The 19,056-nt window shown below is 36.5% G+C and overlaps 1 protein-coding gene across 3 annotated transcripts in view; it reads right to left on the reverse strand.

Moving 5' to 3' along the window:
* The window catches only part of LOC149818791 (uncharacterized), a 39,344-nt gene that overhangs the window by 10,169 nt on the left and 10,119 nt on the right, over positions 1–19,056 (reverse strand). For all 3 annotated transcript variants that reach the window (XM_089985967.1, XM_089985965.1, XM_089985966.1), the window contains exons 4-6: positions 8,181–9,398; positions 7,222–7,326; positions 7,009–7,098 (exon numbers count right to left, since the gene is read on the reverse strand). In XM_089985967.1, the coding sequence (XP_089842093.1) occupies positions 7,009–7,098; positions 7,222–7,326; positions 8,181–9,398 (1,413 nt within the window). The remainder of the gene's footprint in view (positions 1–7,008; positions 7,099–7,221; positions 7,327–8,180; positions 9,399–19,056) is intronic.

Below are 19,056 nucleotides of genomic sequence, written 5' to 3' on the forward strand. Positions count from 1 at the left end.
ACGAATTTTCTTTTAAACTCGAACCTCAAAACCTCGCAAACACTTGAGTAACTTCGTATAAAAAATGTAATAGCTTCACATAAAATATTTGCGAATTTTCTTTTAAACTCGAACCTTAAAACCTCAAAAATACTTGAATTACTTCGCATAAAAATGTAATAACTTTGCATAAACAAACTGCAAAATTTCTTTTAAACTCGAACCTCAAAACCTCGCAAATACTTGAGTTACTTCGCATAAAAAATGTAATAATTTCGCATAATAAATCTGCAAACTTTTTTTTTAAACTCGAACCGACAAAGTGCACAAATACCTGAGTTACTTCGCATAAAAAATGTAATAACTTCACATAAAAAATCTGTGAAGTTTCTTTTAAACTCGAACATCAAAACTTCGCAAATACTTGAGTTGCTTCGCATAAAAAATGTAATAACTTCACATAAACAAACTGCAAAATTTCTTTTAACCTCGAACCTCAAAACCTCACAAATACTTGAGTTACTTTGTATAAAAAATCTGCAAAATTTCTTTCAAACTTGAACCGACAAACTACACAAATACCTGAGTTATTTCGCATAAAAATATAATAACTTCGCATAAAAAATCTGTGAAATTTCTTTTAAACTCGAACCTTAAAACCACACAAATACTTGAGTTACTTTGCATAAAAAATGTAATAACTTTGCCTAAACAAACTGTGAACTTTCTTTTAAACTCGAATCGACAAACTGCGTAAAATATAATAACTTTGCATAAAAAACCTGTGAATTTTCTTTTAAACTCAAACCTTAAAACCTCGCACATACTTGAGTTACTTCGCATAAACAAGCAGAGATTTTTTTTTAAACTCAAACCTTAAAACCTCATAAATACTTGAGTTACTTTGCATAAAAAATATAATAACTTCACATAAAAACTGCAATTGGCAAACTGCGCAAATACCTAAGTTACTTCGCATAAAAAATCTGTGAAATTTCTTTTAAACTCAAACCTCAAAACCTCGCAAATACTTGAGTTACTTCGCATAAAAAATATACTAACTTTGCATAAACAAACTGCAAACTTTCTTTTAAACTCAAACCGACAAACTTCGCAAATACCTGAGTTATTTCTCATAAAAAATATAATAACTTCGCATAAAAAATCTATAATTATTTTTTTAAACTCAAACCTTAAAACCTCGCAAGTACTTGAGTTACTTCGCATAAAAAATGTAATAACTTCGCATAAACAAACTACAATTTTTTTTTTTAAACTCGAACCTCAAAACAATAGGTGTGAGGGCTAAAATCTTGGTATACAAACTAGTTACAATGCTAAACACAAAATCACTTACACTTCATTTCAATGATTTACAAAACAATCAAAAACAGAAATCACTGCCCTAGATCCCTCAACCGTGCTTGTAGCTGGTGCTCCCTGCCAGCACAAGAGCCAACTGAGTATTTGCTCTACTTGCATTTTTCTGTGTTTTTTACCACGCTCCTGCTCCTCCTCGCGGCTCTCCTTTCGGGGGGATTGCTTGCATCATTATGAGAAACTACAGGATCATCGTCACCGGCAACTACCATGGAGGATAAGTAGATGTCTTGGCCGCCCTCGCACTAGTATGCAAGTTCCAATTAGAATAGGGTGGGGTAATCCTTTACCTTATCCTTGATTGCCATCGGGACATATTTGCTAATTGCACCATGGTGATCAGTTCGTTGTTGAACATAGCCAAATTGATAGACCACTCGGTTGACCATTTGGCGTTCAACTTCATTCATGTTGTACAACCAAATGTCCTTTATCGTCATAGCCTTTGCTTGCACAATGACATCTCGATTCTCCTCCTTACCCGGATCTTCATAGTGGCACCACTTTACCTACGTAATGTAGTTTCATTCATGGTTAATCCTGTTACGACAATAAAGCTGTACACGACACTTCAAGTACAAGGTTTTGATAATGAACAAGTGAATTAACTGCATTTCAGCTAAGGCAATGAAGAAAGATAACAAAAATTAAAGAATTTGATGAAAAATCTTTGAAGACTAGTGTGCAAATGTAAATTTCCTTAAATGTCTTAGATTCTTGTAAGAGCCTTACTTAGAGTGCATATCTCACTTGCATTACACCTAAATTTTTTTTTGAAAAACTTTTCTAAAAGAACCCTTGACAAAAATCATTTTAGAAAAATCTTTACTCACATTTTCATGTTTATCACTCAACCAACTTTTTTGCGCCAAGTTTTTAAAGCAAAACATCAACTTTCTGATTAGTCGACTAATCGACTCTTAGTCGACCAGACAGAATGTTTGATTTCTGAAAATTTAGCAAGACTCGACTGAAGGTTTTCTTAGTCGACCGGACAGAATGTTTGATTTCTGAAAATTTAGCAAGAGTCGACTGAAAGCTTTTTTCAGTCTACTGATGATTTCATCAGTCGACTAACTTTTTCTTTAGCCGACTAATTTTCAAATTCCAGAATTCAAAATTGTTCAGTTAAAAACAGTAGTCGACTGACGATAACTGTCAGTTTGCTAATGTTTGATTTTAGTCGACTAACTACTGTTCCAGTCGACTAATATAACCGCTTTTCTGGAAACTTTTAAAAGGTGTGTCTCTTCATTTTTCAAACGAATTGACTATTCAAAAGTGACTGTTTTGACACCCTTTCATACCCTCAACGTATGGGATGTTTCAACTATAAATATGAGTGCATTCTACATTAAAAAACATCGAATTACATTGAATTACAAAGATCGAATTCTTTGCTTTACACTCCTATTCATTCAAGTATTCATTTTCTCACTCACTTGATATTTTCACTCTAGTTTTTCACTCAAATTCTTTTGAGAGATAGTGAATTCGTGAGTTGAGTATTTCAACAACCTCAGAAGCCAATTGCATTTCATCTGCATTTATAAGAAAGGCTCGTAGGTTGATTGTAAGTTGTTTATTTTTTTTTCTCTGTAAAAGGAAAAAGATCTCATTGGTTTAAAAGAGGTATTTCTTTCATTAGGGTTGTTACTGAAAGTGGGACCGGATTTGGTCTGTATGTTCTTGTGGTGACACAAGGTTGATAGTGGATATCTCAAGCGAGTTTTGCTTGAAGATTGGATGTAGGTCAGGAAGACTGAACCAGAATAAAATCTTGTGTTCTTTGTGTGATTACTGTGCGAATTTCAAAATCCTTCAAAATTTCAAAGACGTTTAAGCACTATTCACCCCCCTCTAGTGCTTGTTGCCTCGATCCTACAACACTTTCAAATCCTATATTGTATTACTTCAAAACACGTATGACATGTTAACAAAAAAATATATTTACATCTGTCATGGTCAACCTTTGCAATTTCTTGAAGTATTGGTCACAACCCATATGATGACGAGACTTCCTTCCACGAGGTGCATCTTCGTTGATATTCCGTCTCAACATTGCGAGACGTGAAAATTCATGAGCAACGTGACCTCTCAGGGGCCTTCCAACAGATATGTGCTCACATAACTAAACCGGCAGGGATTCATACAAGGATTAACACATAACAACACGGTAAATTACATAAAATAATACAAAATACGACTAACACGGTAAATTACATAAAAATTATTTTAGTTTAAATCAAAAGTTTAAGTATAATGAAAGAATAACTACCTTCAACAAGACCAACATGCCGATCAAGTTAAATTTTTTGGCCTTCACGTCATTCAAAGAGGCATAAAGGTGTGCAAGCACATCTGCCCCTCATGCGTATTCGTCGACGCGATCCAAGATTGCAATCAGATTAACATAAAAACTATGGATCGATTTCTCATCGTTGTCAATGAATATGCATATGTTGAAGAAATAGAGCAAGAATGCTCTCAGATCCCTTTTCCAGGTACTACCGGCCTTCCCTCCAGCACACGGTAGTTTGTCTTTCATCTTCTTCGCCGCTATGGGGTCATGGTAATTCCTCAACCATGCTAACTTCAACCTTTCTCCTTCGAAAGCACCATCTGTCGCTCCCAAAACCATGGTAGACAATTGTTTGTGATTTCTCCACCATTGACCACTCACTGGCACCCCGTGACACTTCAATCTAGTGATTCGTGCCACATCCTCCAACGTGATGGTCAACTCTATATCTCCAAATCGAAAGGTGTTGGTTTTTTTATCTCAAAACTTCACCACGACCTCTAAGAGGAGGTGATTGATCTTCCATGGTGAGATCTCGAAGAAACTTCGAAAATGCATACCATCAAGCATTTCTTTCATGTCCTCTGGGAGAGCTTGAAACCAATAGAAGTGGTGCATGCAACTGTCATCGGCTTACGGCTCCTGTCTAGGAGCATCAGACCTTCTTCCATTCTACAAGAAAATCCTCGGATCTTGCACTTCTCGACATCTACCCCTTGTTGTGATGTCTCCTACCCTTGTTGAACTACCTTCTCCCATTGTTGAGAAGTGTCTTCCTATTGTACAACTACCTCCAATCCTGGTTAAGAAGCATCTGGCCTTAGTGCAACTCGGTCCTCTAAGGTTCATCCTCTACTCTTCTATCATCTACGTTAGCAACAAGGGGAGGAGGCAGCTTGGGTATATCTCTAACAACCTCCGAGTGAGTGCATGGCTCAAACAAATGCTCTTTCATTGAGTCTCCCTCCACCTCCCCCTACTTAGATGCTTCGAGAATAGGAGACGTCATTGTGACAACAACCCCTTTATCAATTTTTTGGTTAGTATTTGCGGTTACTTCTTACAAAGTGGCAAAAATTTCAACATGCATTTTTTATGGTAAACGTCTAAAAAACTATGTTTTGACCATTGTTGAGGCAAAGACGGTGAGGGTGTAGCCCTCTCTCCAAGTTTCAAGACGTTCACATACTTCACGATACAATAGTTGAAGAATGATGTAGCTCACGGACACAGGGTTCTTAGTCGTCATAACGCCGAAAAAAAGATGTCGAAATGCCAGAAATAGCTGCCAGATTATTTTGGTAGAGATCATAAAAAAACCCTAGATTATGCAAGAATAACGCTATAATGTGAGCCCTAGAATATGCGATGTCTTGGCCGCTACTATTTATATAACACAAACAAGCCCAAGAGTCGGTTCGAGTTTAAAAGACAATTCACATACTTTTTATGCGAATTGCCTATATTTTTTATACGAAGTAAGTTACGTATTTGCAATATTTTGATGTTCGAGTTTAAAAGAAAGTTCGCTCGCATATATTTTATGCAAATTTAATAAATTTTTATGTGAGATAACTCAACTATTTGCGAAGTTTCGAGGTTCAAGTTTAAACGAAAATTCATAGTTTTTTATGCACATTTCTGAACTTTTTATATGAAGTAACTTAGGTATTTGCGCAGTTTGTCAATTCAAGTTTAAAAGAAAGTTCGCAGATTTATTATGTGAATTTAGTAAATTTTTTATGCGAAGTAGCTCAGGTATTTACGATGTTTTGAGGTTCGAGTTTAAAAGAAAGTTTGCAGATTGTTTATGCAAATTTAGTAAAAATTTTATGCAAAGTAACTTAAGTATTTGCAAAGTTTCAAGCTTCGAGTTTAAAATAAAGCTCACTATTTTTTATGTAAGTGTTTACATTTTTTATGCGAAGGTTCGAGTTTAAAAGAAAGTTTGAACATTTTTTATGCAAATTTCATAAATTTTATTCGTGAAGTAAATCACATATTTGCACAGTTTATGCGGACTTCGTAGGTTTGCAATTTTTACCTTTTAATAGTTTATGTGAATAAAAAATGATAGTGAATCCAATTTACAATGAATTAAAAAATGACAGTGAATCAAAATTAAAATGAATCAAAAAATTCACTGAATCAAATTGATTCCAGTCATCAACAAATGAACATGTGCATACAATCATTCATTTCATTAATTTGTCAATGAATTAAATTAACATAAAAATTTGCATCAATTTATTTTAAACTCGAACCGACAAACTGCATAAATACCTTAGTTACTTCGCATAAAAAATATAATGACTTTGCATAAAAAAACTATAAAATTTCTTTTAAACTCGAACCTCAAAACCTCACAAATACTTGAGTTACTTCACATAAAAAATTTCAGAAATGCGCATAAAAAATTTCAGAAATTTCTTTCAAACTTGAACAGACAAACTGTGCAAATACCTGAGTTACTTCGCATAAAAATTTAATAACTTCATATAAAAACTGCAAAATTTCTTTTAAACTCGAACCTCAAAACATCTCATATGAAGGAAATTCACCTCAAAACATCTCATATGAAGGAAATTCGCATCGAAAATGATAGGTGTGATGGCTAAAAAGGTCATAAAAATAACAGTATTTGTGATTTTGGACAGCAAATGGATTTGACAATTTTGAAGGCATTTTAGGAAACATGCCATATTTGTCGTACAGTACAGTTATTTTATATAGTGCAAAAATAAAGAACGTGATCACTGAACATAAGAAATTCTAAAAGCCCCTCGAGCATGGGCATATGTTTTGATTGATTTTGCATGGCTTGGAACTAAGATTGTGCGATTCAGCACAATTGTTCACTTTGAAGCAATTGAACATTAATCACCAGCCCCAAATCATTCCTAACAATTAAACAGTGAAATTGACACAGATCGATTACTTTCTTTTAGGACAAAAATAACTAAAAAAGTGTAGCCATTACAAGGTTACTACAGAGAAAAAATGTACAAACACTAGTTTAGATTTGTGCATAAACAGTAAGATGGTAAGAAGAGACATTAAGTTCCAAGAATTAGGTGATAAGACCTTAAAGCTGATAATACAGAAAAGGTTCTAAAGAAATGGAACTGGGATTGAATGGTAGATGAATATCAACTGAGGCAAGTGACATGCAATATTAAGCAGGTTGCCAAACAAGCACTTGGAGAATGAAAAATAAAACACATGCATAAATGAACTTGGAGATGTAGGTGAGGTTTCAAAAATGAATAAAAAGTAAGAAGTAGTGAAACCTACACTCGTCTCTGAATTGTCAAGGCATCAACTGAAATCAAGGAGAAAATGATTACCTGATCAGCGGCAGATTTCCATTTACTAGTGCAATGAGAAAGAAGGAAACTCATTAGGTGAAAAAACTCCATTTGCAAATCAGGTCTAGCCTGTAAGTGATGTACATAATTTTTTGGTCAGATTCTTCAGCTTTTATGTATTTACAGCAAAATAATAAAATGTGACTGGACAGATATCAAGACCTTTATCAAATTAAAAGAAGGAAAGCTTACAAGCATAGTTTGCAGAAGCGTTATATCCATGAGAGCCAGGTTATTTAGCACCTTCAATACTCCAGTAGCTACTTCTTCAAAATTTGATGGGAGAATATAAGAGCCCTGAAAAGTTATCATACAATATTAACTGAACTTAAAAAACCTTACCCAGTTGTCCACCCATAAGTCATCAAACACAAAACATACCATTTAATTATATGGACAGCATGAAAAAGGTAAGTTTCTAGTCAAGTTCTCATGAAAGGACATAAATGTGAGTAATGAGTCCGATGCATGATCAACCCAGGAATTAAATGAAAGAACAATTTGCAGAGAAAGATAAATCAAATAAATGATCTAATTACTTATTTGGATAATGTCATAAATTTGATTTCAAGGACCTCGTTAAATTTTTTCCCCAAAAATACATGTAAACATTATTCCAGATATTCATTTTTTATTTACTTATTTTCATGCTTCAAAAAGGCAGTGGGAAAACACAAGTATTCTCTGTAAAATTCTATATTGAAAAGCAATATCAATAACCATGGAAATATCAGCAATCAAGATTATGCTTGTTTGAATCACAAATTGCAATGATCCTAATTATTAAGAAGATCATCACGTCTTATATCAATGCCAAAAAGAATGCATGAAGTTGCATATTCACAGTGGAAAGATGCCACCATATCATGATGGCGCATGCTATAAGCAAAACTTGAGATTTTTCAATATCTAAAATGAATTATGCATTAATCACTAGCTTTGCATCATGCACATTGTGAAGGTAGTTATCAGAAACTATCTAGTACGTTAAACCAACTATAGACCACAACCAAGGTAAACATATAGAATGGCAGATAGTAACAGGAAACAGACAATTCAAATGATCACTTAACCAAATCATAACCATTTGAATGTTACAATAGTTGAGAAAAAGCAGTCGTGTAACATTATTTAGCCATGAGAATGTTTACCTGTTCAGATGACAATCTGTTGTTCGCCTGCAATAGAACAGCTGTTAACAGTGACAGAAGACTGACCAATCCTGTTTCTGCTATAACAGAAATAAAAAATGATATAGGCTGCCTCGAGTTGGTCTCCTGAGCATCTTCATTCTTGGTATCAACAATTGCATCATCTGTCTGCTGCAAAAAGCAATTATTCTGTGTGGCCAATTTCTCATTCTTCTTTGTGTTCTCCTTGGTGAAAGTGTTTCCCAACTTGCAAAGAATATTTGTTGTGCTTGCTTGAAGAGTTGACAAGCCATTCTTTGGTTCAACGGAAACATCAGGCAGATTTTCTTCCACTTCTGCAACACCCAATAACAAGTCCAACTGTGAATTCATCTTGCTTGACTCATCTAATGCTGCATCCTCTTTCGTATTAGCTAGAGGTGATCCACTTTGCAAAGGATTTTCCTGTCCATTTACATAACCAGATACAGATGTTTGCCTTTCCTCTTTCACATCATTACCAGGTGACAGCGGGCTGGCATCTTTAATAATTACTTTGACCATGAATGAAGAACCTTCTTTACTCACATGTCCGATGGATTCTGCAACCTTATCCTTCTCCAGTGGATTTTCCACAGACTTTGGGAAATTAGATCCCCAATCAATGGAAGAAATGATTCCACATCTAGATGTTAAAACTGTCAACAGGTTCAAACCTAATAGTATAGGGGCAGCAAAAGGAGATCCTTCCACCTGAGGCCTATCATAAAGAGAGAGAAAATCGCGTAAATGATGAATAACACGATAGGAGACTATCAGATCTAGCAAACCATCCCACATTTTGAGCTGGCGTTCATTTGTGCAGACATGGCCCATAATTGATGCAACTGACCATAAGAATCCTTCCAGCACAGTAGATATAGACTCCAAATTATCTGATGAAGTTTTGCTAGATGATGATCCATTGTTTCCAGGAACATTCAAATATGCTGCAATTTTGATATAGTTCTCAAGTGCTGCAGATAGCATGGGAATAATTGGAGGCAAAAAATTCTGTGCAAGAAAATAGCTCCTATTTGCAGGCAAAGAAAGCAGTACTTTCAGAAGTTGCAAAAGAGAAATTGTCACTTGACAAGCATCAGGCTTTGACGTATGAGAAGCAGGCAATGCAGCAGCAACAAAATCAAGCAACCCAGCTTGGCGAGATGCATGAAGTTCCGGTTCCTTGCCCTCCAAAAACTGTTCAACAAGAGATGATCAGAAAGAGAAGAATCACCCAGCATTTATTAAGAAGAAAACCAGAAACAAACTCATGCAATTGAAGCAGGTCCATCCATCATATGAGTCAACCTTAAGAAAATATCAGTTAGAAAAAGTTAAGCTCATATTAAGAGAAAAGATCCAAAAATCGTGTATCAGTGCTTGCGGTCAAAGTTTCAGCTATATTGATTTAATCTATAGCCAACTTAAATGTTTTCAGATGCTTATAAAAAAAGCTAATATTAGAGAATTGTCAAATCTGGAATATGTCTCTGCAAATAATAAGCATTAAGAGCTAAAGCAAAATGTTTTCCGCAAACAAAAGAATCAATTACTGTCATCCTCCACTACCAAGGATTTTCCGAATCTGTGGCATCGTATGCATTAGGCACTAGAAGCTAACCCCATTAACAAGTGGCAGAAAGCTTCTAGTCAGAGTAACCAGAGATTCCTATTGCTATATCCTGTTAAAATGCAAAATTACAGATTAAAATAGAAAAAGCACCTTCCTATCCAGACCATCCCGGCTTCATTTTCGGATTTTCGAGGTAGGGATACTACCTAAGTGTGTGTTTATAGGGCCATTGGAGGGGTTGGATCTCCAAAAACGTTTTTGATAATAACCGCGTTTGAGAAAACAAGCTCTTTGGGGAAAACGTCTTTGAGACTATGGTAGATCCAAATATTTATGTGAGTTCTACCTATGGATTGTACATAGTACATCAGTCCAAAGACACCTCTAGACTGATCACATATGGATCATAGTGGTATAGGACTCCGGTTTTGTGTAAATGGTTTTGGAGAAAACCATCCGCATTTTCAAAATGCATGTTTAGCATTGAATTATGTAGGACCTGTACATGTACATATAAAATCAGATTTGTGGTGAATCTAAGATTTTATATCCATGTTTAAAATATTATTGGAAAAAAAAGAAAAGCTTCATTGTGCAAAACGTTGGGATTGTATTGATAGTCTATAATTCGGTTTAAACCTTTTTTATAATAGTTGCAGCATGCTTAGCACTGAAATTAGTGAATGTTAAATGCATGTAAATAGTATGTTTAGGTATGAAATCTTATGGGATGATGTTTGATGTGTTGTTGCAAGTTAAAAATGTTTTTATAATCAGTTATACGAAAAACGGGTAATAGTGTAACGCCCAAAAATCCTGAACTTGTAACTTTTTAGAAAAAAATTGAAAGCTTTGTAATCAATCATTTTTCAGAGTTTAAAATGGTGTTTGAAATAGCAAGTCAACAGGCGAACCTTCCTTTACACAATAGATTTGTATCTCTATATAAGCATTAAAACTACATAGATTTAAAACAAGGTTTCTGATAATTTAAAGTTTATATAAAAGAAGAATTTCAAAAAAAAAAAAACTTACGCAAAATTACAAAACGTGCTCAGGAACGAAACATCAGAGAAAGAGTGAGATCTTGATATCATCACGTCATCGTGCCATCGCCTGTCGTACCGACCTAATCATCACTTGTACCCCATAAAACGGGTCAAACTTATAAAAATCTGGTATGTGCATAGATATCAAAATTCAGAACAAGACTAAAATATGTGTTGTTCCTTTTGTGATATAAAGTTTAGAATAAGTAAAATGAGCATGATAATCTTGTTTCGATATTAACTGTTTTGAGGGTACGCATAGGAGAAACGTAGAAACAACTGAGACTCCCACGAGGTTTGTTATTCTATGTATTTTGATACCTCGGATAATTAGCTGAGTTCGCTCTTAAGGAGACGGCCAGTGATCGAGAGAGAATTCTCCAGAAGCATACATGGCAAGGGACGCATCCAACTTCTACAGAAGTCCATAGGATCTACTACTTAGGATAATTTTTGGTAGCCCCATCCCCCAACTCTGATGACCGGGGACACCGAGTCAATTGCTACTCGAGGAACGTAATTGTTAACAACCTGTCCATCAGAGTTTTTGTACCATCACATCATCTCCTTTGACGAAACTGTGGAAACTTAAATGGAGTACAAGGGAACTGAGGCAGAGAGAGAGAGAGGTCAGCAGAGAAAGAGGGAAACTCGTTATTTTCTTTAGGGTTAATCACCTCTAGTTTAAATAGAGGTCAGCCTAAAAGAGAAAAATTACATACAGGTCCCTCATTATATATAAAATATCAAAGAACCAACTTTAAGAAAAATAAAGCTTGAAACTTTAGAAGGTCGACTAATCTTAACACTCCCCCTCAAGCTGGAGCATAGATATCAATCATATTCAGCTTGCCGCAATATTTTGAGAAATTGGGTCTAGCAAGAGGCTTTGTAAAAATATCTGCAACTTGGTCCTCCGACTTTAGATGTTTGGTAGCGATATAACCAGCTTGAACCATATCTCTTACGTAGTGGCAGTCAACCTCAATATGTTTTGTCCTCTCATGAAATACAGGATTATTTGCTATATATGTAGCCGCCTTGTTATCACACATCATTACCATAGGAGATGAAACCTTCACTTGAAGATCTTTTAGTACAGTTCGAATCCACATCAATTCAGCTGTTGTTTGGGCCATAGCCCTATATTCTGATTCAGCACTCGACCTAACAACCACATTTTGCTTCTTACTTCTCCATGAAATTAAGTTATCTCCCACAAACGCACAGAATCCTGTGGTAGATTTTCTATCCTCTACAGATCCAGCATAGTCAGCATCAGAGTAAGCAACTATTTCCAGGGTCCCCCCTTTCTTGAATAATAACCTTTTTCCAGGAAAAGATTTTAAGTACCTGAGTATCATTATTACAGCATTCCAGTGTACCTCAGTCGGTTTGTCTATGAATTGGCTAACCTTGCTTACTGCTAAAGCAATATCCGGTCTAGTCGCAGCCTACCAGTGAGCGATAGCTTTTGCTATCAACAGGTTTTGACCCCTCTTCGAACAACTGAACTTTATGATCCATGGGAATATTTGCTGGTTTAGCTCCCAACATTCATGTCTCTTTTAATAAGTCAAGAATATACTTTAGTTGAGACAAAACCACACATTCACTCCTCCTGGCAACTTCTATACCCAGAAAATATCTAAGTGGACCAAGGTCTTTTATAACAAAATGTTTTTGAAGATGAGCCTTTGTAGCTGCAATATCTTTCATATCATTTCCTGTAAGGATGATGTCATCCACATATACCACCATAACAACTAGACCTGAGTTAGTTTTTCTTAATAAATAATGTGTGGTCTGACGTTGACCTATTGAAGCCAAACTTTGACATCACTTCAAACAACTTTTGAAACCATGCACGGGGACTTTGTTTCAAACCATATATCGCCTTTCTTAATTTGCACACCTTCTGACACTCTCTCTCAACCTCGAACCGAGGAGGTTGTTGCATGTATACTATCTCGGACAGATCCCCATATAGAAATGCATTTTTCACATCTAGTTGATACAGACTCCATCCATGGTGAACAGCTACAGAGAGAACAAGGCGAATGGTACCCATCCGTGCGACAGGAGAAAAAGTTTCAAAGAAATCAACACCATATGTCTGAGTATACCCTTTTGCTACTAATCTGGCCTTGTATCTTTCAATTGAACCATCTGATTTGTACTTAATGATATATACCAGAGTTACCGAAAGCGCCTAGGCATATGGGGAAGCGCGCTTCCGAAACACGTGGGGAAGTGTCCCCCTTTTTTGGGAAGCACGCTTTCCTTTTATGGGAAGCGTGTTTCCCTTCCCATTTATGGGAAGCACGCTTCTCCCTCGCTTCCCCATTTTTTCTGCTTTCCCCTCGCTTCCGGTTCGCTTCTTATGTCGCTTCCGAGACGGTTCATAATTTTCTTCTAAGTGGTCCCACACTTCCCCACTTCCTAAATTTTTGAAAGTGCCTCGCTTCCCGCTCCCGCTTCCCGTATCGCTTCCCGCTCCCACTTCCTTGACTGGTAACTCTGGTATATACCCATTTGCATCCAACAATGTCTGCATCCAATGGGGGATCAACTAGGTCTCATGTCTGTTGAGACAATAAGGCATCAATTTCATCTTGCATTGCATGCTTCCACCTGCTATCAAGCTCTGCTTGTTGATAGCTCAGAGAAATAGTTTCAGCAGATAAGGTTGAAATAAATGTTTTCATCTGACTACCAATTCTGGCATCAGACACAAAATGAGATATAGGATATAAGGTACATTGTCGTGTCCCCTTCCGTAGAGCGATTGGCCTGTTATCATCAACATGAAGGTCACTGTTATCAGGAGCACTTACCTCAGGAGAAGAAGAAGATGAAGGCACAGGAGGAGGTAGAGCTCTACGCACATATATCAATGGAGGATTATGAAACTGTGAGGAAGGTAGAGTTGGATTCTGTAATTGGGGCACAGATTCCAAGGGAAAAGGAGGGACAGGAAAGAGAAAGGAGTCATCTTGATCAACTTGCATCTGAGCACCAGTACTAGAATAATATGGAATGGACTCCAAGAAAGATACATCTGCATTGACATACTCTCGCTGAGAAATCGGATCATAACATCGATACCCTTTTTGATTTTTTGGATAACCTACAAACATACACTTAGTTGCTTGAGCAACTAATTTATCACGGCCAGGTCCAAGTTTGTGCACAAAGCAAACACACCCAAATACCTTGGGCGAGAAAGAGAAAAGCGGAGCATTAGGATTTAGGATATGCAAAGGAATTTGATCTCCCACAGATGATGACGGCATGCGATTGATCAGATAACAAGCTGTGATAATTGCATCATCCCAATATAAAGCAGGAACATTGGATTGAATCATAAGGGTACGCGCTACATCAAGGAGGTGCCTGTGTTTTTGCTCAGCCACCCCATTTTGTTGAGAAGAATAGGCACAAGTGGTTTGGGGTTGAATGCCATGGTCTTGATAAAATTGCAACAAGGCTTTGGTTTTAAACTCAAGAGCATTATCAGTGCGGACAATCTTGACAACAGATTCAAACTGAGTTTTTATTTCAAGAACTAATGATTTGATAATACTAGGAACTTCAGATCTTTCTTTTATTAAGAACACCCAAGACAACTTACAAAAATCATCAACAATAACAAGATAATATCGACACTGAGTCCTGGTAGGAATCTTACTAGGACCCCATACATCTGCATAAAGAAGTTCAAAGACCTTATGACTGGACTGACTCTGACTAGAAGGAAACGAACTCCGATGATGCTTGCCTAACTGACATGCTTCACACTGAAATGACGTAGTAGACGGAATTTGAGAAAAGACATAACGAAGCTTTGACAATGAAGGATGACCAAGACGACGATGCCACTAAACAGGACTGTAGGAGTAATCTACTGCAGCATAAATGTTTCCCACTAGATGATGTAGGTAGTAGACTCCATTTTCTTCATAGCCTCCACCAATCTTCTTCCCCGTCAGCAAATCCTGAAAATGACAACCCACATGATCAAATATCACTCTACAGTTTAGCTCTTTTGTAAGACAACTCACTGAGAGTAAACTTTGAGGAAATGAGGGAGCATAAAGGACATTTTTCAACTGCAAGGAAGAAGATATAGAAATATTTCCCTGACCAACAAGTGGAGAGGAACTCCCATCTGCTAATGAGACTCCCCGATGAGCAGTAATATCCTTTAGATCTGAAAAGAAATGAGAATTTCCACACAAATGTCTGGATGCACCAAAAGATGATCCCCTGTTGAGTAGGCAACACCAGCTACAGGAGAAGAGGACCTTGAAGGCCGACGAGCTATCAGTTCATCATATTCTGCTTGACTAAGAGTGATACAGTCATTGGCAGAAGAAGTTTCATTTGCATTTGCTACCTCTAGTGTTGTAACATTAACTTTTGGAACATTAGGCTTTGATGCAAAAAAGGTTGGTCGTCCATGTTTATCCCAGCAACGATCTTCTAAATGTCCTGATTTTCCACAGAAAGTACATTGAAGTTTACCTCTACCTCCCATACCTCTTCCACGACCTCGTCCTCTAATATTTTGAGTATTTTCACATCCATAACCAGATGGGACAGCTAGAGCAGATGTCTGAGATATAGGATGAGATTGTGGAAGAGAAATAACAAGTCTACTCAAGCGATTGTATGCATCAGCAAGAGTAGGTACATCAGATCCGGTCAACATTTGGACTTTAGCAACAGAGAATTCTGAAGATAAGCCTGTGAGGAACCGAGCAACCATAGTATGTTCTTGATGATCCTTTTGCTTCGAACAACAAAGAGGCCTGTGAGCATTAAGTCTTTCAAACACTGCTTTGACGGAGGCATAGTACTGGGCCAAGGTTTGATCTCCCTGCTGCAAATTATATATTTCTTGTTCGACTTGCAGGATACGACTCACATTAGTCTCTTGAGAGTACGTATCTCGAAGATTGTCCCACATATGTTTAGCTGTTAGACCATCTGTAATATGAGGTTCGACACTATTCATGATCCATGACATAACAATGTCATTATCTTTATCCCAAGTGATATATTTTTCCACTTTATCATTCGGTTCAGTTTTCAACAAAATATGTTTTCTACGATGTCCAGATACCGACATCATAAAAGTTTTTGACCACCTCGCATAGTTTGTTTTATTCAATTTCACAGAAGAACCGTACGAGAAGGGATTTGCAAATGCCTTATATTCCCCAATAGTCTCATTCTTGGAATCGAATTTCGAAGCTTCACCCATAATGAATAACACTAACTCAGGACAAATTGCTGATAATACTGCTGCAATAAATGACCAGAGAAAACTTATCCCAGATTCACAAAAAAAAAAACGATCAGATTCACTCTCTAAACCACTCAGAGTTCGAATCTGAATATTTCACGACCACATGAGGTTGTTCAACACACAATAGAAATAGTGATGAATCACGATAGCAGATCTGAAAACAGATCTGAAATAACCAAAACTACTTCAAACATGCCATCCATGTCCACGACCAAAAAAAAAACAAAGGATCATTTAATCTATGATCTGTTATGAGCACATCTCAGATAAAATATTCCCCACAAAACAGAAATCACAGCAGCCTCAGATCAGTTGAAAAAAAAAATATGCTCCCCATGACACAGGATTCACGGCGACCCCAGATAAAAAAAAACTTTTCCAACATTCAGATCCTTAAACATCCAAATCTACGATTGAGCAGCATAGGTTTTCTTCACTCCACTCGGACCCATAATCAGAAAAGAAAAAAATTTCGGCTTTTACACATCACCCATAACTGCCGCTACTCGATCCTATTGACAAAAGATTACCGTGGCCTTTAGATCTGATTACAGATCTGTGTCATGACATTTTTCAGACATCAAATCTGTTATCAGATCTATGCAACTCCGTAAAGAGACAAAATACGCACACCTCTTTTTTTTTTTACTCGAGCTTTGGTGCAGACTGAACACGTGCTCACGCTCCCAAGACCTACTGCTTTGATACCATGTGGAAACTTTAATGGAGTACATAGGAATCGAGGCAGAGAGAGAGAGAGGTCGGCAGAGAAAGAGGGAAACTCGTTATTTTCTTTAGGGCTAATCACCTCTAGTTTAAATAGAGGTCAGCCTAAAAGAGAAAAATTACATACGAGTCCCTCATTATATATAAAATATCAAAGAACCAACTTTAAGAAAAATAAAGCTTGAAACTTCAGAAGGTCGACTAATCTTAACAGAAACCAAAGAAACGAATGGGTATGTCAGGTTCTATTTTTAACTGATGACTCATTCTACACGCTCTGGTATTTCAAACCAAAAGGAGCATCTTTCCTGTGAAGGCGAATCATTACCATTTATGTGATTTTCTTTTAATCATCACGAAATTCCAAGCTATGAGATTACCATAAACCTCTCATCCAATCATCATAGTACTAACATGTCGTGCATGTCTGATAGTACCACTACAATGAAAGGGATATCGGTTTCTCAGAAAGAAACCCCAACATCATTTAGAAATTTTCAAAGTCCCATGCTTTAGGCCAAGAATATCTGAGTCATTTCGGAAACCAAAACGAAGGACCGAACGTACGTACCACTTAGGGCTACGTAGTCGAAGCATTTCAATTACGCAAGTTTGAGGAAGACTCAGTTGCGAATACGCAAACGTCAAATACTTGTTTTGCTTTTCGAGACAACAAATAATACGAGCTTTAAAATCTCGTATATGAAAACCTTTTCAAAATAGAGACTTGGCGAGGATGCGCAAATCTGCGTCTTTAAATGTACGCATAATCTGAAGTAGGCATGAGTACATGTACCTTACAAAGTCATATATATGTATATAGAATACATATATAGTAAAGCGTAAGCTTGTGCACATTGCGGCGCGACGGCAAAGTAAATGTCATAAAGCAAGGCCCGATGTGTGAAACCACACATCGAGCTAAATAAATTGCGTAAGCGATGCACGATGTACGAAACCGTACATCGGCTAAATAAATTGCGTAAGCAATGCACGATGTACGAAACCGTACATCAGCTAAAAAAATTGCGTAAGTAATGCACGATGTACGAAATTGTACATCGGCTAAATAAATTGTGTAAGCAATACACGATATACGAAACCGTACATCGGCTAAATAAATTGCGTAAGCAGTAGCCTGTGCACATAAAATAAAACTAAAGATACCTAATTTAATGCATGTTAAATGAAAAAATATGTTTGTTGTTATTATGACAATTGTTTTTTATTTCATTAGTGTTATTGTTGTTAACTGTTAAAACTTAAAAATTATATATATATATATAATATATATAATATATACATAATATATATAATATACATAATATATATATAACTTTTATATTTTTGCCGCACCCCCGCACACAAGTTTTTTGAAAGGCCGCAACCCCGCACCCGCACCCATGTGACATAGGTAATGGAGCATATGATTGAGCACCCCTTGAAGAGGAGACAAATGGAAAAACTTGATGAAGTCTATGAAGACATCTTGTGTAATGGGTTTCTTCTTTTGTAATTTCAAACTTACAGTGAGTCACTGTAAGTTTGAAGGGGGTGTTAAGATTAATGTAATATAAGTATATATATATATATGTATATATAATATAATAATATATATTATATATATCATAAATATATATAATATATATGGAAGACAAGTCAAACTAGCTTTGACTTGCTCCCAACGGCTAGAACTCTAACCGTTGGGAGCTAGTCAAAGCTAGCTTGACTTGCTCCCAACGGCTAGAATTCTAGCCGTTGGGAGCTCTCTCCAACATATGAGACTTTTCCTCTTTTTGACTTCTTCTCTCCTCTTCTCTACCTTTCTTTATAAATATGGGTCAGTGTGTGCCTTTGTTATGTGAGAGAGTGAAGGGTAGTATTAGGATTGTATATTATTTTTTTTTTTAGTGCATTGAATTGAGGCTTGAATGTAATTTTATTTTTGTATTTCTTTTAATGTCCATTATGAATAAAATTATTTATTTACATTTTGATATGTGTCTTTTAATTCTTAAGTTTGTTCTTTAAATGTATAATGTTTTGAGTCTTGGAGATCATCATGGAGTGCATTGGAATCCGCACCATTTCGTGACAGAAAGGATGCATGGATGTTTTTTTGGTTAAGATTTTCTAAAGCTCAAGCTCCCGAGATGTAAAACCTTAGTTCTATGTTCCCTAAAGTAGAAAACC

This window comes from Nuphar pumila, chromosome 13 (assembly GCF_984573655.1).
Source record: "Nuphar pumila chromosome 13, dmNupPumi1.hap1.1, whole genome shotgun sequence".
NCBI lineage: Eukaryota > Viridiplantae > Streptophyta > Magnoliopsida > Nymphaeales > Nymphaeaceae > Nuphar > Nuphar pumila.